Source organism: Diadema antillarum, unplaced genomic scaffold (assembly GCF_040938485.1).
Source record: "Diadema antillarum isolate AM-2024a unplaced genomic scaffold, OU_Dant_1.0 seq00000358_RagTag, whole genome shotgun sequence".
NCBI lineage: Eukaryota > Metazoa > Echinodermata > Echinoidea > Diadematoida > Diadematidae > Diadema > Diadema antillarum.
The window spans coordinates 1,105,286-1,127,826 of NW_027271364.1; the positions used below are offsets into that span (position 1 = coordinate 1,105,286).

At 38.5% G+C, this 22,541-nt stretch overlaps 1 protein-coding gene and 1 pseudogene across 1 annotated transcript in view; both read right to left on the reverse strand.

Moving 5' to 3' along the window:
* Positions 1-5,969, reverse strand: part of LOC139731127 (pleckstrin-like) — a 41,214-nt gene extending 35,245 nt beyond the window's left edge. The window contains exons 1-3 of the mRNA XM_071642012.1: positions 5,791-5,969; positions 4,909-5,067; positions 3,665-3,837 (exon numbers count right to left, since the gene is read on the reverse strand). Of these exons, the coding sequence (XP_071498113.1) occupies positions 3,665-3,837; positions 4,909-5,067; positions 5,791-5,838 (380 nt within the window). The 5' untranslated portion in view covers positions 5,839-5,969. The remainder of the gene's footprint in view (positions 1-3,664; positions 3,838-4,908; positions 5,068-5,790) is intronic.
* A 13,342-nt stretch (positions 5,970-19,311) lies between these two features.
* The window catches only part of LOC139731128 (uncharacterized), a 75,003-nt pseudogene continuing 71,773 nt past the window's right edge, over positions 19,312-22,541 (reverse strand).

The following is a 22,541-nucleotide window of genomic DNA, read 5'->3' on the forward strand; positions in this document are numbered from 1 at the left end:
AGTGAAGCAGTATGCCCATCTATCTTGAGATTTCATTCACTCAAGCTCCAGGCTACATGTGATATGATTGTTTATGTTACATTTAGATTTAGCAATAAATGGTAGAATGCAAACTGTGTCTGTAATGGCAAAATACCTCCATACATGACGGATGACAAAGATATAACAGGTATAGTTCACTGTGCATAATTAAGTCAATTGCACTACGCTTGCAAAAATATGTACAGGTGGTATTTGAAAGAGGTAAAGGTGATTTAAAGTTATCATTATTATAACATCATCCTAATAAAATAATGTGTATTTGGCAATTTAGTGATACAATTTGGGAAAAACAGTAATTTTCCATGAAACCTGCAGTATGTTTGGCCAAAATCAGTACAAAATACTGCAAAAAAGTAACAGTTGCTTGCATCTCTGTACAATGTATACAATGTACTTTTCAAGACATTTGATATAATCACTTTACAGATTTGAGCAGATTCATTTCATTGTTTTTAATAATTTTCATTATGTGCTGAAACATAAATTGATAATTTAAGCAGACTGACAGACAGACAGATGGTCACTGGACAGACAGACAGACAAACATGGAGACAGTGTGCAGTGTGAATAAGTACATGTAACTCCTTGTCTTTAAAGCTTTTAAAACTATATTGCACTTCCTATGTAAATACCCAAACCAAGCTTGTCACCACTTCCAGTTTAGTTTTGCTCCGCCTAGAATCAAGCGGCAAACTGTTGGACCTAAAAACCAGCAGGGTATCAATGCTCTCTATCAGATTCTCAAAATGTTTTGCTCTCTACTTGTCACTTGATACTACTGAGAAACTTGGGTGGAACCTTATCACACAGCATTCAAATCAATATATTCTTCTTTATTCCTCTTTGTGGAAGCATTAACAATGTGACAGAAAATAAAATTAGATCTCAGATTACAGATGATGAAACTGAATATTGAAAGGTCGTCTGGGTCTGAGTGTCGTGCTTTAGAATGCTAATTACCAGTTCACAAAAGCAAACACACACACAAACACACACAAACACACACAAACACACACTCACACACACACACACACACACAAACTTAAAACAACAAAAATTCTTCCTAAATCTACATGTCATGGCAATAGATGTTCTCTAAATGTTCACATGGGGGGTTACACAGTAAATCACATCTTCTTGATTGTAACAGGTGTTCATCAATGCACTGCCTTTGAAAGTACACAGTCCAAACAATTAAATCTAATTAACTCTAAAGAGGTGGTAAGAGCTTTACCACATTTCAACAAAATGATGCTGTCACTTTCCCTTTATCCCTATCAAGTAATTAACCCTTTGGTAAAGGCGAGCAGTGCTAACATTGGTCCTGTCCATTGTGGTTGAAAAGGAACTGACTGTGTGCACACATTGTGTTTATAGGGGATTAAGATGCCTTTCTCATGAGTGTGCTCAGTCTAGATCCTAAAGGTAACTCAAAGGGGGTGAAAATCACTTCCTTCTCTCCACACTTGACTGACTAAATACTTGTAAGCCAGTGGGGTGCCAGCACCTTCTAATCCAAAGGGTAGCAACAATGGATTTCTATTGTACAGCAAACTTTAAAAGGATGAAGATCTCCCAACCTTCCCAACTGAAAAATAGGGATGATTTGGCTCAAAAGTAAGAAAGAAAGAGCAGTTCCCATATAGGGGTGTGTAGCAAAATTATCAAGAAAAATAGGAAACTCCTATCGAGACAAGAGCTGAGAATGGTCAAAATTCAGATTCTTTCCTCCAAATTCAGAATGGTTACGATGTCTGGGGATGGTTCTAATCTAGTTTCAGCTGAGATGGGGCTATAGGTGCCCACTGATTTTTTTTTCAAGAGGATTTTTTTTTTTCAGAGAGAGAGAATGAGAAATCTCTTATAAAATATGAAAGAGCACATATACTGAGAGGGATTCAAAGTTTATTTGATAGAAATTGGTTTTGAAATGGCTGAGAGATCAGAAACAAAGTGATCCTACTAAAAGGTGGAGCCCACCTAGCTTTTTTATTACTTTGTTTTACTATGTTTTTGGAAATCACAGCCATTTCAAAACCAAATTTTATCAAACAGACTCTGAATTCCTCTTAGAGTTGTATCATAGTATCTAAGCTCTTTAACATTATGATAAAATGGTTTCTAAGTACCTGGCAAACACTTAAAAGCTGAATCTTCATCTCAAACAATACTATACTATCCCTTTAAATGATACGAATAACCTTTTTGTAAGGAGGTCTGAGGCAAAGGTTACACAGATGGCTGACTGTGGGTTTCCATTGTCTGAATTACTGTGCAGTGAACTGCTTGGAATCTCAATTTTTACCTTTTCTTAACAAAACTCATGATTTTGAAGAGTTTGTGCCAAGCTACTTCCCAATTATACAAGATCTGAACACTCCCTGCAGCATTGAAGATTTGTGTACCAGTAATCAAAATAGCAACCCAGATATCCTGCTGGTTTTGTTATGGTGATTTTCTCTGTACTTAGAGCTCAACTTAAAGGAAACCATCAAGCACTGTTAATTACTTCCTTATACAAAAATGATCTCAGAAGAAGAGTACTGTAGTGGTATGGGAAAAAAATGTCATGCCATGAAACCTAAGTGCTTTTTAATGATTGGCATCAGTCTCTGTAAATATGATGGTAACAAATGTAATCCTGCATGCTTCTGAAATGCAATCTCTTGAAAAGGAAAATCAAAAGATCTCTTAAACATGATATAGAGTCAATTTTCATACATATTTTGGTCATAAAGTTTAACAATCACAATATGAATTGCAGTAAACAAACAAAGCAACATGACTTGATGAAAGTACTCTTAGTCTAGCTAAAAGTATGTTTAGATTGCAGAATGAAGTCTGGGTAATTGAATACTTTCTTTCTTGAGAAAGGGGGCAAGTTTATCATAATATCCAAGAACTAAATCAAGCTGACAATTATTCAAATCATATTGAGATAAGCCGACATCTTTGTGGGTATCAGCTACAGTATAACATAAATTGAATATCTGCATAATTGTCTAACCCACCTTCTAAAGTACACATCCATCAAACATTCTATAGATATTGCCTTTTTAGAGACCGTGTAATCTAGCACTTGGCATCCCTGCGGGAGTAATATTTTCCATGAGGCATACAGTGTTGAGTAAAAATATTGCCCCAAAAGGAGATAAAATTCCTAAAAGGGACTGTCAAGTGTTGTCAGTACCACAATGATGGACAAGGCAATATTCAATCATATGGTGTTCATGAATACACATCACTCCATTCTAGCACCGTCGGTAGCCAGCCAAAAGTCCAGAGTTGTATTACTTGACTTGGTGTCACTGCTGACAATTTTACAATTTTGTCAATGTGAACCATTTAATTTAAGGGCATGCCATCTCCTGTATTACAGCAAATGACTGTGGATACAGTGGCCCCCGTTAAATTACAAGGAGGCAGGAGACAAACTGTTTTCTCCATTTAAGTCAGGCTCCAGCTTAAATCATAGCCAATAATGACTTGCACACATCAACCCACACAACACTAACTCCATGTAGATCAGTTGTACATCATAGGTCTATGGTACAACATTTGACCACTACAGTAGGTAAATATGCACTGCAACACCCAGAGACAAAGACTAGAATTCACTCACTGGTAGTTGATGCCATTCTGCGCTGATGAGCCCGAGACTTCCACATCTTCCTTGGATCTGTCGCACTCCACGATGGCATCGCCTAGTGCCTTCGCCCACGCCTCCCGCTCGGCATCTGTCGATGCCTGCATCAACAGCTCATGGCCGCCTTGGTTTGTGAGCAGGAAGACGAACTGGTGTGGAGGAATACACAAAGCAAAGTTTTTGGCATGTAACTCTCTGGAAAATAATGCTTGAATGGCTTGAAACGATCCCCAAATTCAACAGCACCAGGATGCATTTTACCCATATACAAGTTAGAATGTATTCCAACACTTATATGATAAATGATTTTAATTTCTGAACAGCAAATAATATAACTGAAGACTGAATATACACACAATCCTCCCTTCTTGCAGTTATATTTAGAAATAAAGAAAATATAAATGGATGTTTTTGATAAAGAAAGATAGATAAGACAATGAAAATGACATAGTAGACATAGAAATATCGTTGCACTAATATGCATTTGCCATTTTTACTTGATAGAAGAATCAATAGTGTGACAGAATACTGTTCCGCTTTGGAGTTTAATTAACTCTGCCCACCTATAGAATAATCATGGACAGTGATGTTGTTGTGGGACGCTTTTTAAAAAATCAGGTTGTGGCCTTTTTGCAAAAAGTCTAACAAATAAAAATTTCAAGTTCTGTTGCCAAGGCAATGATCCATTTCAAAGTCAAATTTTGCATAGAAATAACTGTAATTGTAAATAAGTCACAGTTTGTTGGTAAACCTACTTGAAAAATGATTTATGGTACATTGTATGTCACCTGGCCCTTTACTAACTGGTGACTAAAGGCAGTTATGTGACTTAACAAGCTTGCAATTTTCTGCACATCTCAATCACCGTCAATGGCCATTACGGTAGCCATAATTATGATGTCATTTGGGTGAAGAGGAATTCTTGCCAAGTTTTACTTGTGAGGTTGTGAGGATAAATTTCATAAAGTATCAATATCTTTTGTTTTATACAATAGTTGCCACTTGGCGCTAAAATCCACCCATCCTCTACAGGCCTGATCTCACTGCTGTCATTCTTGGTGAAGAATTTAGTCACTCACAAAACAGCCTTTGAACAAGTTCCACTTTGCCAAATACTATTAAGTTGCTCATGAAATATACAGCATACAGTTATCTTTCATATTCTATAACAAAGCATCACGCACAAATTGAATGACAAACACTGCTTTAATATGCCTTACCCCTTTCTTGTTTGCATACTGCGTGCACGGCGAGACGACAGAGCACCCCCGCAGCTCCACCACCCCTGCTGGCAGGCTGTCTGTTCTCTGCTTGTAGTAAGCTATAGAATCCTCGCTCAGTACGAACCATCGCGTCCTCCAGTTCGTTCTTTTGTGGCCCTTGTAACAAACATGAGAGAGAGCTCGAGCAGTTAGCGACTGATGAAATGGCTCTACGTTTGTGGATGTCTTTCATCATGTCATTTCAGTGCCCCTTTTGTTTGTGTTTATGATTACATAATCATTACGATCTGGTCTCTTTCATCTTCATTACCCAAGTTTCACTAATATCAAACGCCAAATTTAAAAGTGTACAGCAGACTACACTCATTGAATTACACTTTTCCCCCCTACAACTGAGTAGGCCTACAGCTTCAAAGTTAAGTGAAGCTTTACTAATTAATATGCAATTATCAAAAAGTTAAAAAAATATTGATCGTAGCTGTAAAAACAAAGGTTAATGCAGTTCAATTCGATGCCTTTCAATCAGTAATACAATGTTCATTGCAGTAAAATGAAGAAAAAAATAACACAACACTATAGGCCCAAAACCTAGAGCATTTGCACCAAACATGGTCCCAGATCACAACTTCATTTAAAGAAAAAACAACATGAAGTTTCGAATTTCTGTCATTATATTTTACTTGTGTAAAGAAGTAATGAATGATCAGCCATTCTGCTCTTTCAGTGTTCATTGTGTGTGTTCAGGTATGGAAATATGGCACTAATCAGTCCTGCAAAACGATGCAAAAAAAAAAAATTGTTTTGCAAAAGAGCCAACGCCATCACCGACACACAGACAGGGCCGATCCGATCGATGTTTTGATGCGTTATACAGCTTACCTTCTTTACAAGAAATCCTTCTTTCAGTACTTTCTTGGGAGCACTCATACTGTATTTCCTTTTGGGTGACTATCTAGCTCGCTGGTGGTAGAGACCGACTCCCCAGACAGACCAGAAGAAGCAATGAGTCTACTCCAAGAAATAGTCCAGATCCTGCGCGGTAAATTACTGTAGGGTACGAGGAAGATTTGCCAGTATAGGAGTGCACATCGCATCACCTCCGTCGAGTCAGCGGTACACTGTTCTGAACCGCCCAGGAACTCTCGGCCCCTTTTCTCACGCACACGCCGTTGCACTTCCGATGAATATATAGACCGAGAGAAAAAACTGAACAGGAAGGTTTTGCGCGAAACTGTCAACAAAGTGCCGAATAAATCATATATTCCTAAGGGTCTTCCTAAGCGCAATGACTTACTCCCATCCTAACAGGAAACTCTCCCCAATGTGGTTTTGGCTTTTCAGCCGGAAAAGTTGTGATGTAGAAGCACCGGTACGTAACATCCTCAGTCAGAAAAGCGTGTGTAATGACTTTTTACAGCTCACTCGCATTGTGAGACAATCGCGTCGCCGGCCACCACCAGCATGCAGTCGGCCGGTGATCGGCGCATTGGTGGTATCCACCGAAGTTGAACGCTGTTTCCGGGTTCGGGGTGGGGGGGGGGGGGGGGGGGGGGGGGGGGGGGGGGCAGTGTGTACAACGAACAAAAAGAGCTATTGCGATCCCTAGATTGGGATTGGGATTTGCTTTGAGATCACTACAGGCCCGACTACAATTACGCTGCTTCTCACTTGGGTAGACTAGAGAGCCCTGTTTTCGTTCTTTCTTTCTTTCTTTTTTCAATCATGTCTCATTGAAATTCACAGATATCAATCACTTTACACCTGTGGAAATACTAAATATATATCTTCCAATATTATATGTTTACATGGAATTATAATCCTTGGGGTAAGGTAGGCATTAACAGGCATTCTCTGACTCACTAATTTCTTTTCTGACTTTTTTTCTGTTTGCTTCCATTTTCTTTCAGGATGACTGTACTTCTTTCACCATGTAATCTCCATACAAGTGTGAGTCTGTTGTAAGAAATGTGTTTTGTGATAAGAGTCACTGGTATTAACACAGGGAATGCAATTTTCATCTAATTGACAAATACTTATGCACACACACACACACACACACACAGACACACAGACACACACACACACACACACACACACACACACACACACACACACACACACACACACACACACACACACACACACACACACACTTTAAACATTCAGTTACCAAATGAGCAGCTGTTGAGATTAGAGTGATCAAACAAAAAGTCCATGCCTCATCCTCCCTCTAGCTTCAAACTCAGTGGCACAATGTTTTTGTTGTTGTGGTTCAATAAACAATGAAAGAAAAAATACTTCAAGCTATAGCTACAGGCTAATATCTAAGTATACTTTTATTACCTACTGCCAAGGAAGGAGGTTATGTTTTTATTGGCGTTGGTTTGTTTGTCAGTTGTTCGTTTGTCTGTGTGCAAAATAACTCAATAAAAGGGTTGTGGACAGATTTGAATGAAACTTGCAGGAAAAGTTGATGATAAAATCAAAATTAAATTTTGGTAGTGATCTGGGAATTTCTATGGATTTTTGAAGGAATTTTTAATCTTTTTGCAGATAGGGTCAATGAACTTTAGAGTTCAAGCTGCGCATATTTGAGGTTTGCATAAGCACTCTAAAGCGCTTGCTCTGCTCAGGCGAGGCGTCGCACAGCTAGAAGTTGAGGACACAAAGAAAAGGCTGATTCTATATTGGGTAATTGGACAATTTTCAGCATGCGTGTATGGGTGGAAATTAGCTTCTCGGCGGTGGTCTGCACTCTCAGAGTACTTTTCTAGTTTCATATCATTTTTCCACATGTTTTATCCTCTGCCCCAAGCACATAACTGATTAAAAAGGGACTGTACAGTACTGGTTGAGGTGGGGATTCATGTTTTAAACATTCCTAAGTGAGATAATGAGAAACCTCTTATGAAATATGAAAGAGCATGTAATTTTAAGAAGGATTCAACGTTTATTTGATGAAAATTGTTTTCAAATGACTGAGATATCCAAAAAAGTGATAATAATAAAAGGCGACAGGCCACGCCTTTTATTAGGATCTCTTTGTTTCACCTTGTTTTTGGATATCTCAGCCATTTCAAAACCGATTTTCATCAAATAAACTTTTGATACCCCTTAGAATTGCATGCTCTTTGACATCTCATAGAGTGGTTTCTGAATATCTCGCAAAACGTTAAAAGCTAAATCCTCACCTCAACCAGAACTGTACAGTCCCTTTGATATAAGAAGAGTTGATTGCAAAATGGTTTAAGTGCCATTTTCAAATATTTCGAAGTAAGTCCATCATCAGATAGAGCAAAATAAAATCCTTTCCAGTGATACTTCAGTTGTTGCATAACAGGGAATATTTTTGAAGTTATGATTCAAAATATCCCATATTTTCTTATTTCTCAACTTTTCCCATAAATGTCTGACACTGACATCACAAGAATAAAGTTAACTCATTTTGCGATGAAACTGTTCATATGCCCATTGTATTCTATGACCTGTTTGTGAGTTGTTGAATCTCTACAGACTCTTTCAGAATTTGAGAAGTAGAAGTAGTATCTTGATATCATAAGTTTTCTGCTCTCAATAGTACCATTCTACCCCCCCCCCTCCCTTTCTCTCTCCTTCCCCCCCCCCCCCCCTTTCTCTCTCTCTTATCTGTGGCAGTATGCAAGGATTGACAGACTGAACAAGCTACCGGAGGCTACTTATCATAGCAACTAGTGAAACACAAACACAGACAGACAGACATAGATAAATGATAAACAAATTATGCGAGTGTTTGTTATGCCTCTGCCACAAAGGGTCGCCAGAGGCATAATGTTTTCGGGTTGTCCATCCGTCCATCCATCTTTCAGTTAGCAATTGATTTTATGGAAAGCGTACCTAAGCACCGTTAGAGGTATCCATATGAAACTTGGCATATCGTTGGTGGGGTGACAAAACCTCGTATCTCAAAAATGTCAAATGTTCAGGAGAGCTAAAAAACATGGCTGCCATAACATGTAAGTCAATGGAAACAGCCAACTTTTATTTATCATTTGTGACCTTATTTTTGCAGATGGGCATAGTTAAGGATTGGGAATTACATAGTAATGGTTCCTAGCTTCAATATAATGAAGAAAACTCATTTTCACCAAATTGTGAGATACGAGGTTTTGTCACCCCACCGATATGTATGTATGAGTGGACGAAGCTGCACCTCTCAATTTGAGGGTGCACACACTCAAGGTCGAGGTCATAGTTCAAGGTCAAATTCTAAAATTTTACCATTTCCCCCATATCTGTACAATGCGTTAAGTTATTTTCATGCAACTTAATGTATGGGATCACCAGGTACACATATTCTAGTGAAAGTTTTAGGCCATGGGGTCAAAGGTCAAAGATCAAGTGAAAAAGCTTAAATCTCATGTTTTTCTTCATATCTCAGATATGGCTCAAGATATCATTATGAAACTTAGTACATTATACATGTATTGCCTGGCAATGATTCTCTTGGGAACTTTTTGGTCATGAGGTCAAAGGTCAAGGGTAAAGTTGAGGTTCAAATGCTAAAATTACACAACGTACTGGTGAAATTACAAAATTTTCTCCAAACATCTCTTCATACTTTAGAAGTTGCTGCATAATTATTGTGTAGGGAAAGATTTGGGGTCAAAGGTCAACAGAAAATGCTAAAAATTTATTGTTTTTGTCCATATTTTGAAAATGGCTCAAAGTACTGTCGTAAAACTTGGTGCATTACTAGAAGGTAATTATTTGCCAAACATGTAAAGCCATTGCCTTACAATGGCAAAATGTTCTGCAGACCTATTGGGAAAATAAATGCTAGAGCAAAGGCATACCAGTCGGCATAGCGACATTTTTAGTTTATAACATGAATATATATATATATATATATATATATATATATATATATTCATATATATTGTATACACAGATAAAGATTTGTGTGTGTGTTTATATATTATATATATGATACATATATATATACATATATATCACAGAACAGAGATTGCAACTTTTTTTCTGTTCTTTTTTTTTTTTAAATAAAGAATGCACAGGTACAACAGCATCATTTCTGTCACTTCATTGGAATTTTTTGTTTTTTATTAGGCAATTTCTATTATTGAATAAGCCTAGTTATACATACAGGTAGATACAAAAGACAGATTCATATGTACCAAAAAAATGTGAGTGATATATCCTCCATTCCGTCATCTATTTCTCTCCATCTCAAGAACTCTCTCCATCTGGACTTCTCCTCTCCCTCTCTTTGTCTTTCTCCCTCTCTCTCCCACTCTCTCCGCATCTTTCAGACTCTTTCTTCCTCCATTCTCATCTCTGAAACTCATCAGAAACTCCATTCCCTAAGAGGAATAATGTGGGTGAAATAGGCGACGAGTGAATCACAACACGAGTGAGATATTGCAAGCACGGTCCGTGGCCACATGGATTAACCGTTATCCACTCATTCTACTTAAACTTGTGCATATTACCAGGGGCGTTTTTGTTTATCCCCATTTCTTTCCTATTTCAGACTACTAGTATGGAGGCATATACACTCGGTACGAGCACTATTCCCATTGTCGGTCAATGATTTTTAATAATTACAACAGAATATCATCAGCATCACAATTCATATGTGCTCAATATCTCTCCCTCACACACTCTCTCCCTCTCTCTCACTCATTCAGTCATTTCAAACGTTTTCACTTTCTGCTTTAAGTCATGTTATTACTTTTCTTGGTTTTTGTTTTAAGTGAAATAGGATGGTATACATATATTATTTACAATAATTGCAGCTGATAAATATACCAAACCGAAACAACTGAATTCCAAGCATACCCCATTTGCCTGAATTTACAATTGTTCTTTCCATTATTTTTTTTTCATGAATTTCCTTCCTTTTCTTAACAAAACAAACCATATACAATTGCATGGCAAAATAGAATGTATAAAGTATATACATACATTTTCGAGGAATACACATTAAAATAGTATTTGTTTTCTATTCTCTTATTTAGAGATAAAACCATACTTTACACTCTGTACATGAAAAGGAAAGAAAAAGGAGAACATCTGCTTGATCACTGATAGTTATTCGAGTACAAAAATCATTCTCAATAATCTTATCACAATATATAGTGAGTTAAATTATGCACACTCTCTACACAATTTTTCGTCCTCGTTCCTTATTCCTTTGCAAATATAAGGAATTCACAAAAATACCCACTGAAATTGACCTGCATCAACAAAATCTAAAAGGAAGAAATAGATTTTGGTAAACATAGTTGTGTTTTGAGACTCCTGATTACACTAATGGACAAAAAAAAAACATAAGGGTACATGTCTCTCTGTTATCTAACTAGATACCCAGCAAAATAAATGTGTTCATACTAGTACTCTATCAGAACTGTTGCGTTAACAGGAGAACGGAAATTGTATTCAGCAACAATGGCACTTAAATCGGCACACACTAAAGATAGCAAAAACCCCCGACACATGTGGTGACGAGTTTCCCTTGGTTCGAGACAGCGTTCGACTCTTTCTGACGATGGAGAGATACTACATCTTAACAGTTTGCACATCACAGACATTCATCAAGGAGATGACATATATACCTGGGCCTTGATAATCATATGACAATGAGGAAAAGATATTGTACATACTCTGCTTCACCTCTCTCTTCCTTGCCTGCCCCACTTCACGCACATGTACCGATATTCACCATGTTATACACAACTTTTTTGAATTTTCATCGATGAAACGTGACATCAAGAAACTCTACTTAAAAACAAAGAAAGGCAACTCCTTGTTTGATGCCAATTTCTCAAATATATTGCCAACCACAATACATATAAATGCTCATTGATACCAGCCTGCAAATTTATTGAACTGATGATGAAATTTACCTCATATCTACCTCTTATCATCACAAAATTGTCCTATGGCCAAAAAAAAAAGGAAATGAAAAAGAAAAGTGCAAAGTCACTTTTTTGTCTACATGTCACAGAATTTTGCACGAAAAAAAAAAATGGTTTATTTGGCCTGTTAAAAAAAATATTAAAAAAACATCGAGGATTTCTTTATTCATTTTAGTCAAGAAAGGGAAAAACAGACAAAGTACACAACCACATCAGAGGACATGCAAGAGGGGAAAAAAAACAAGAGTGGCAGGATTCAAGTAAGGTGAGAACTAGCAATGACCAACTGGAAAAGAGGTGATCATTCTTGACTGATGGGGTCAAGAAGGTACAAATATCACCTGTGACCAAAGCCCCCACCCTCCCTCATCCCTCAAAGAGAGTGAGAGAGAAATTATAAATAAATGTTTGAAAGATTTAACATGGAGTATTTTCCCCTCCCCCTTCACTAATATTGCAAAATAAGCTGATGGTAAGCTATCTTCATCTATCATCTAGTTATGGGTTGAACTTTCTTTACCTTGCACTCAGGATCTGATTACAGTTGACAAAGGAGACAGCAGGTATAAATAATATGGAAATTGGAAATCGGCATGGTACCAAGCTTTAGATCAAATTGCTTCTTTAGATTGCGTGTGGGCATGAAAGCACCTCTTGGAACCCCTTTTAGTTGGTCATCTCACAATCCCATGTAAAAATTTGGACTGATTCTTAGAAATTTCACATGTTGACAATGCTCTGGTAGTTCATATATATCACCTTTCTGTCGGAGGAAGAAAAACACCTCTTTTTTTATGGATACTAGTAGTATCTTTTACTGGTGGAAACAGCTAAACTAGCCCATTTGCTGTGAAAGTGATATGCGAGTCTTGAGACTATCAGGATTTACACACCAGCCATTATTCAATGGCTCCCAAATAAAGCAAACATCACCTACAATCAACAATACCTGTTTCTCACACTAGGAAGGAAGTTACCACAGGAACACAAAGAGGCCAATCCAGTGGATGCTTTGAATGTTCCTGAATGCACTGCGTCTTTACATGGAAAAAACATGAATCCCTCAAGGCATTCTAATGTTACAGGAACCGGCCGTGCGCTGCAGGGTGAACAGTGGCTTCCCTAAAAACTTTGTGGGGGAATTCCCTAGAATCACTTCCTGGTGCCTAATGTATTCTTTGGGCTCGAATGCCTGACTGCACCAGAGTGGGGGCTATGCCAAGCATCACATGCACATATACATATCATGGATTGGCAGAGTCAGGTAGTATATGTGAAGGGTTTGTTGTTGTTGTTGTTGTTGATGATGATGTTTTACTTCATGCTGTCTTCGTGATACAAATGTTCATAATGCGGAAGTCATACATTTGATTATTGAGTCTCTTTTCCACATATATCTTAACCCGTTGAGAATGGGTCCCGAGTATACTCGGGCAGGGGTCTATGGGAAACGCGTGTTGTAGCAAAATCAGACTGGCCTTAATGGGTTAAAGGCAGACTTTTTTTGGGGGGGGGGGGAGCTAGCATTCTGCAGACTTGGAATAGCCACAAATGCACCAAGACAGGTTTGTTATACGAGGAGAAGAAAGCAAGAATTTCAAATTGCTTACAGCTAAACACTATAAAACATGTTGTCAAAATGGAGTGGGAAGACCAAGGTTATAAAGCAATTGGTAGCTGAAGGGGAATGATGCACTGGTTTGTAATTGTAGCAGTTAAGTACAGCTGGACATCAGTGAAAGCTTGAGCAAAAGAATGCATGTTTTAAAGGGGTTTTTGGCAAACTGAATACTTATAAATCAAAGGTAAAATACTTTGATTGCTACTTATCAGAATAGTGCTTTTCTGCACTGATTAAAAAGCAAAATGCCTGCATATGTAATTTTATCAAATCCCAAGCAAACAGTATGCAAGGGATTGGCATTTCTCCCATAACATACATTTTATTACACAAAGTGGTCTTTAGAACACTAGTAAGGCTCCCTCAAACATAACTTTATGCCTCTCCCCAGATGACTTTAATTTTCATTTCATATTTTGTCAAAGCTCATCTTTAGTCACCCTTAGCTTGTAGTTGTAATCATACCATGGTACGACCACCAGTGTGTCATAGCATGAAATCAGCGCCAACTTTTTATGGCATGAAAATGTGACTTTGGTTCAAGATCGATTCCATGAAAGCCAGAGAGCAGACAGAAAAATAAAATATACAGAATCACCGATAACTGCCTGTCGCAAACGAGAGAGATAACAGAAAATCTTGACAAAGAAAACGAAATGAAAGTCATATTGCATCATCGACATAAAATTCCTAAACTCACGTAAATCATAAGCATGCAACAGTGCAGTGATATGCTTATATTCGTCCCATTCCTGAGAAAAAAATTTCACCAGCTACCACCGAGATGACCCACTTCCTGTGGGCCTTTCAGCCCCAATATTCACTACGGCTTTTTAATACTACATTAACACCACATCTTGCAGTACCTTCAGCAAATTCCTCACAGTTTCTTGTTTGTGTTGCTGCCTTGTCATAACATAGTGAGGCTCAGTGTAAAGGGGAATTTCAAATAATAGCAGTGACAGAGAAACTGCATCAAACAACTGCTAAATTCCCATCAATGGCTACTCTTTTCAGTATTAGCAAGGTAACTGTATAGAGGTACAAATTTATGTCCTTTTTTTCTTGTTTCTAATACATTGTCAAGGACAGTTAATGACTGTGAATAAGAGGTCATATGCTGGCATACTCTCAGTACAAAGCAGCCAGAAATATTTTACCTCTGTAGTAGAATATTACTTTTTCTGTAACACACATAATCTGCAATTGAATATGCCAATTAGCCAAACATTCCTCAATTTGGGTTGCTGTAATATCTTAAATATATTTTTATGAAAGTTCTGTTTTTCTTTCCTTTCAAAAGTGAAGGATGTCTGTCCTTTGGTTCTGTCAAAACAATGCAGCAAAGCTGTTGTTATGTAGTTCACATTTTAGGTCAATCCTTAATTTGAAGGGATAAATCTAGTAAGTAAAATCAGGCTACATCATCAACACTACAGGAGTACAACTCACACATCCAGAGCAAATACCACTAAAAATTCAAAACTATGGGTAGCGTCTCAACAGGGGGTCAATTTAAATTTCCTAGAACTAGAGAAGAAAAAACTACAATATTTGATTTATTTCAGTGACAAAATAGAAAAAGAGAAAATAAAACCAGCCTCATTCAATAGACTCTGCAAGATAGAAAAGTCAGCATTTACTTCCTACACTGAGTTTGTAAAATTTACTTGTTTCCATCAATATATTTTACCACCACACAATCTTCTGACAGAGAAATGCTACCAGAGGAAACACGCTTTTACTGAAATAGGTGCAATTCTTTACAGAGTATGGGGGGAGGGGGTAGATATTAAAGTTCCTTCCCACCTTCATGGACCAATACATGACCTTTTTACAGTAGGACTGGGCCATACAGTGTATCTGCTCACTTGTCTGATTTGTTTGTTTTTTCTTATGTTTTGGTTTATGTCTTACTAACAAAACAAAAAACAAAAAATAAGAGAGATGTAAATGAATCCTTCATCGATTATCGATGGTTTTCTCGACACAAATCCCTTGCTATTCATCACTGGTTTAGCTCCACAGTGCAAAGCACCAATTGTTCTTGCTGTGCAACATGAACTCAGAGTAAAGAGTCCTAAAACGTGACAGAGATGTGCTGTCTATTTGACTCAAATCCTGTGAAAACAAACAGAATGCTGGAAAAAAAGAACACATTTCTTTCCAAAGAACAAAAACAAAACCACAAGAGTGTTTTAAACTCAAACAACAGCACAACATGATAGAGCTCAAGATGAGTGTAATATATCCATGATAATTGCAGTGTGATATTGTATAACTGTTACTAGAATCTTCATCATCAGTGGAATGTTCAATGTGGTATTTCTCGGTATTAAGTCTTCAGCTCATAAACTTGCGACAAAACAGTACGAAAGTCTCAATGTGCGTATCATAAGTGAAACGGAAAGAGACAAAGAGATAAAGGAGAGAGAGAGAGAGAGAGTAACAGACAGACAGACAGACAGACAAAATATAAGAAAGACATTGTACATGGTGTCAAACTACACAAATACAGGTCTCCATCCTTTAATCACGTTGAGAGGCAGGTGACTAGTAATAAATGTACCTTTTGGGGGGAAACAAAACGGCGAAAGGATTTAGCATATTTCTCCCTACATTCGCTATCAAAAATCAGTGCGACGTCAGTTTTGCTCAATGTCTTCCTACAATAGTAAAAATATAGGTAGAGTAGTGCACGAGGCATTCGTATCATATTAACTAGATTTAAGGGTTACAATAATTACATGTGGTCTTTAATTGGCAGTATTTTGCATGCCCCCCCCCCCCCCCCAACTAAATTTGAAAATAAAAGACACAGGTGAATTGATATGATTACTCTGGTGGCAAGAAGAGAAGGAGCAGGCAACATAAGATATCATTATGACCCCATTCTGCATTAGCGATGAATTCTTGGATTTTTGGCATGAGTGTAATTCGATTCTCTTATCTTCTTACGATATTCAAGTAGTACACCGGTCTAGAGACATCAGCCAAAATGTGTCGCATGAATTAGAGGGTAACAGTGACAACTCAATACACATGATTAAAAGAATAAATAAATAAATGAAATAACAGAATAAATAATACTGACAAATTGTGATGACAGGACACATGGGTTACATACAGCTTGTGACATAAATTCATTGTGTTCCAGTGAGCTGCAGTTTGACATATCTAGGTATTTTTGAATCAATTTCATTTCAAATATATTCTCTAATCAATTTCATCTTAAATATATGGGTGTACTCTTGAGCGTACACATACAAAGCGTGTAATCCTCCTCTCCACTCTGTGGCCTGGCCAAGCAATAACAACAACAGGGAAAGCATAACCTGGGGATGGATATTGGTCACATAATTTGGCACAAATTCATAGCACTACAGACAACCTGTTCATGAATAGATATTTGGCAAGGTATAGACAAGAGCCAACACAAAATGCTGTCATTCTGTTTAACACCCCCCCACCCCACCCCCTTCATGAATAGGCATCTAAGAGACATCTGCATCAATGAGTTTAGAAGAGAAACCTCGCAACAACAAAAATTGTCTGTAAAACATCTAACTGAATATACACTGTCACAGTGATTACATTTATCTGAGAGAGAATACACATCTTCTTAATCCACTGGAGAGGACTGATTTGGTAACAACTCATATAATCCACAGGCTACAAACCCATATACATTTGGGGGCTGGTACTAAAACACTCTGGGTTACTCACATCTGATGAAACACTCAAGCCATATTTCAGCTCCACATGGAGACTGGACAAGGAAAAGAAAAAAAAACCATCCCCCCCCCCCCCCAAAAAAAAAAAAAAAAACACACACAAAAAAAACCATCAAAACATTGGAATTGTGGACAGAGATACAGTGTTATCTTCTGACTCCGTCCAAATCGTGACATGGGAAAGATTAAATATGATAATACTGGCATGAAATTCAGTTATCAGTACAGGTCACAGTCTCAAAATGGATTAACCTCAACGTGCAATCAATGAAAAAGAAAAAAAAAAAACTGAACAAAAAATTTGCATAAAGGCATCTACTCACAAAGGACAACGTGAAATGAACACATTTTGGTAGACCCGTCCCCCCCCCAAAAAAAAAAAGAAAGAAAAAAGAAATGTCCTCTGAAACTTTACAGAGTATCAATTCATGAAATGGAATTTTGCCCCTGATGAGTTGACTCATATGGCGGATTGTATACTGTGCATCTCTTACACCTGCACCATTCCCCAATCATTCATTGCATTTTCCATCATAACAGAAGTTAGCAACTAAAGTCTGAAAGTTTGTTGAACTTGGTCTACAAGCAGTCTGTGGAAAAAGTATCTTCTGCTGTAATCCATTTATACATTGGTGGTGTCTTACACAACATAAATAAGGCTAAGAATGTTAAAGTTGCTTCAAAAGGGACAACAAAATAAACAAACATTACAGCAAGGTGACAGAGCAGCAAGATGCGTAAATTCAATGATTCTGGAGGCAGGTCACGTGACCAAATGTCGAAACCAAACAAGACATACCAACATCAGGACTTTTCTTCAACGCACAATAATACAATAAGCTGAATAAATAGGCAGAATAAATTAACCCTACGGAGCAATCTAAAAGATATTCTCTGCAATAATTCCACCTAGTTTTCCTCATGACCTGATTATCATATTCAGCTGTTCCTTTTCTTTATAGAGTTCTAGTTTCGAGTGTGCCTTCTCAATCACACTGCCACCTACTTGCCAACAATCAGACTTGATAGCAGACAGTCTGTCCATTTCTTACTTCATCTCTCTCTCTCTCATTCTCTCTCTACCTCTCTCTTCCTTTCTCTCTCACTCTCCAGAAAAGACCTCGTTACAGCACAGAGCATAGCACAAAGACAAATGGTCATAATCTATTTGGATTACACGGACGACCAAGAGACACGCCTTGGCAGCAAAGACGACAAAAAAAGACAAGAGTAATTTCGCGGTGACTCCTTTCACACCTAACCTGATTCTCGTCTACTCCTCATCCTTTCACAAGAAATAACATTTGTTTTCTTCACAAAAATTGCACTTGAAAACTGGCGAAAAAACATCACATTGTTTTCTCATCCTTGTTGTTGTTTTTTTTTACATCATAATTGCATATATCTCCCAGGCACCACACAAAAAATGTAGAGAATAAAATGTGTATATGCATCTTTCTTTCTTTCTTTCTCTAAATCATTATTGTCACTGGTGATTGTACTTGCATCAGTGATATTGTCCTCTTGTTACGGCAATTTACTGTTCATCAAACAGTACAGGACGAGCTATCAGCATATATTATTGACTAAGCTACTTGAAAACAAAGTAGCAGCTTCCTGCGAAGCATGATGCTTTGTTGAACAGCTTTCCCTCGAGACATTCAAGAGTTATCAAGTTCACATCAACACCTACAATGTAGACATTTAGGTGCCTCAATACTGCCTCGGCATGGCAAAAAGTAACAAAAGTATGTCTCAGACTTATCAGCATGAATTTTGATAAGGCAGCCGGGATCATGTGGTTTGGGGAGGTGGTATATCCAAGTAGTTTATAGTTGTTGTTTTGGTTGGGTTTTTCTTTTTCCCGGTACATAGTCAAGAGGGTCGAGCTTCGAGCAGCTGATTGGAATAGATGGGCAATCATCAAACAAGAGGACAATATTACTGTCAGCAGGGCTCTACTGATGACTTTGAGGGACTATGCAGCTGGGGGAGATGAAACTCCTTGGGTGTACCATTTTCATCACGACATTCTACAGCAAATGAACATCACCTTGTAAAGTTTGTGAGACCAAAAATGTGAGCTGATGGCACCTTCCTTGTAGTTTAATTAAAGGCCGCTAAATCTGCTACTTGTTTCATTGGTCTCTTGTTAACTGTATATACATGTTGTAGTCGGTAATAATGTCGGTCCATCACAACAGACAGATATCATCCATTCACTCTGCTGTGCCGACTGTGCAATCTATCTGCGCACACGCAAGTTCAGCAGTTTGAACACGATGTAGGCGAGCAGAGTTTGAAGGCTGTTCTACCCGATAAAGAACACAAAATGATGTCTAAGAGGAAACACTCATGAAGTTGGTGTGCCTGACTCATTCCTTAAGTATAGAAAGGTATGTATGCAAAGTTTTGTTATCTCTTACAATGGAAAAAGGGAAATTCTACCTCATCTCCTACAAGCCCAGACTTGTCATTGTGTGGCAAGCAAGTCTGCACAGTACATTGAAAGGAAGATGTCTGTCCGTTGTAAGGGGCCAACCGTATATCGACTATATATAATTAACAAGGAGCCACCGAACAAGAGGCAGATTTATCAGTCTAGGTTTACTACTATCGTTCTCTTTCTTCCTGCTCTTTGATGCTGCAACATTATCAAAACGCATATTTGATGAGCAACCAGGTAGTCTTTGATCCAATTTGACAGTTTCACAAATTTTTGTAATGCATCCACTCAAAGAGGGTTGGATATGCTTAAAGTTGTGAATACAGACGTTCATATTCTATCCATTATCAACTAGAAAATATGAAGAAGTCTGCTCTAATTTTCATTCGGGATCACCCAAATTGCAAAATGTGATGTTTAATCAAGCTTGTGCAAAATGGAAGCAGCGAAAAATTTTGATGTCTCAAATGAGCTCCACCAGCTAAGAAGAGCTACAGCATCACTTCACCATGGTAACACACATCCTAATTATCCCTAATGCCTCTTAGTCACCTCAAAGTCATCATGCTGAATAAAAAGTATGACAAGGAAAACAGACTGAAAGAAAGAAAGAAGATAGAAAGACAAATAAAAGACACCAGAATAAGGCAAAAAGAGAAAAAGGAACAAGAAACGTTGAGAGCAAGAAGTTGAGGAAAGAAGAGGGAGAAAAAAATAATGGTGAAAGAGAGAAAAAGAGCCCTGCTGTGTTTGAGGCCACAGCTAGTGGTGCAATTTCAGTTCCTGCCTAGGGTCCCCTGTGCCACTGGGACTCAGCACCACCTGCGCCGTGTGCTCACCGACAGAGGCCACCGCTGCCAGCCCGGTGCCCTGCACCCGGATTTGCTGGTTGGCGGGCTGGTGGTGGGCCTGCTGCAGGGAGAGCGCTATGGGCTGCTGGGCAAGGATGGAGGCCGCCCCAGCTGCCGTTGGTGGTGACATGGCCTTGTTCTGGTGGTCCCCCGGAGTGACGGTGGCCACGGCGCTCGGCACCAGCTGGGCACCTGTGCTCCCCGTGGCCGGTGCCCCGCCCCCACCCTGCTGCAGCTGGATGCTGGAGAAGAGCTGGGGGTTGGCTGGGATGATGGCGCTCACCGGCTTGCCCTGGGCGTCGATGAGGTTGGCCATGATGTGTTGGAGTGGCATCTGGAACGGCACCTGCTGCATGGTGGCAGTCTGCTGGTTGGCGTGAGATGCCACCGCTGCAGAAAGGCCTCCACCACCCTTGACAGTCTGCTGCTTGCGAGAGCCACTACTTGACTTGGAAGAAATTGAAGTTGACAAGGACTTGTTTGCTGCAGGAAATGTACAAAAGGAAAAAAACGAGCAAATCAGAAGTAATACTCAATTATGATGACATGAAATTAAGGCTGAAAATATTACATGCAAACATATATGTTTCTGTAAAAGTGGATATTTTCACACAAGGAATTTTTTGTGCTCAGCCAAGTAAGATGAATTTCACATTTTTCAGCACCACAGAATCAAAATATTTATCACTATTTCATATCACAAGCAAAAGTTTGCTTGCTTTAAATTTTACACTAGTTTCATGTTGCACGGAATGCACAAAACTTTCCACTGTCACAGTACACTGCACATCATCCTACCCAAAAGCTTTTTTATTGTTACATTCTGCTTTCCAGTAATTATCTAACATTCATACTCTGCAGACGTAGAAAGTAAGGGAGAGATATTATTTCACTCAAATTTTAGGGGATATGACCAGAACAACCTGCCCCAATTTTTTAATGACAATGAACTTTGGCATGGCAATATAGAATTAGACTTGAGAAAAGGAAAAAAAGAAAGAAAGAAAAGAAACAAATACTCAAAGTGGTGTCACGATGATTGCCTCAAAGTTTTCACAGAAAATGAACTTTGGCATGGCAATACAAACTAGAAATGTCGCTACAGCGACTGGTTATACCCCCGCCAAACAACATTTCATAAGCTTTGGTCAAAAAACTGAGGAAGTAGTTAAATCCGCAAGATCTTTCCTTGATCTTCTGCCATTAATACGCCGTTACCATGGCAACATACTTTCGGGTACTGTCGAAAAATGCGTCTTGCACATCTACAACCAAAGGCACACATCTGTACCAAGTTTCATGGAAATTGGGCAAAAACTGAGGAAGTAGTTTGCAACACAAAATTTTCCATCATTTTGGCTCATAATATGTGAGCTGTTACCATGGCAACATACTTTTTGTCACTGTCAAGAAATGTGTCATGCTGACCTATATCCTAAGACAAACATTCAATATGAATTCCATGAGAATTGGAAGAACACTGATGAAGCAGTTTTGCCATGAAGCATTTTGCCCTATATTTTACCAATAACATGCCGTTACCATGGCAACGCACTTTTTGCCACTGCGGAAATATGTGTCTTGCACATTAACATATTGAGATGAACATCTGTACCTAATTTCATAAAAATTGATCAAAAACTGTGGGAGGAGTTCGCGACGCAAGATTTGTACCCATTTTTGCCCATAATATGCCGTTACCATGGCAACGTACTTTTGGGTACTGTCAAAAAATACGTCTTGCACATCTACAACCCAAGGCACACATCTGTGCCAAGTTTTATGGGAATCGGTTGAAAATTGAGGAAGTAGTTCGCGATTTGCAATGGACCGACCGCCCGACCGCCCGACCGCCCGACCGCCCGACCGCCCGACCGTCCGCTGATTCCTATATACCCCCTTCAAACTTTGTTTGGCGGGGGTATAATTAACTTTGGCATGGCTTAGGCTTGTAAAAAGGAAAAAGAAAAGAAATGGTACCCAAAGTGGTGTCAAGATGATTCCCACAAAGTTTTTACAGAAAACAAAAATTGAAGGAAAATATGCTGCAACAGGTTCAAGCTT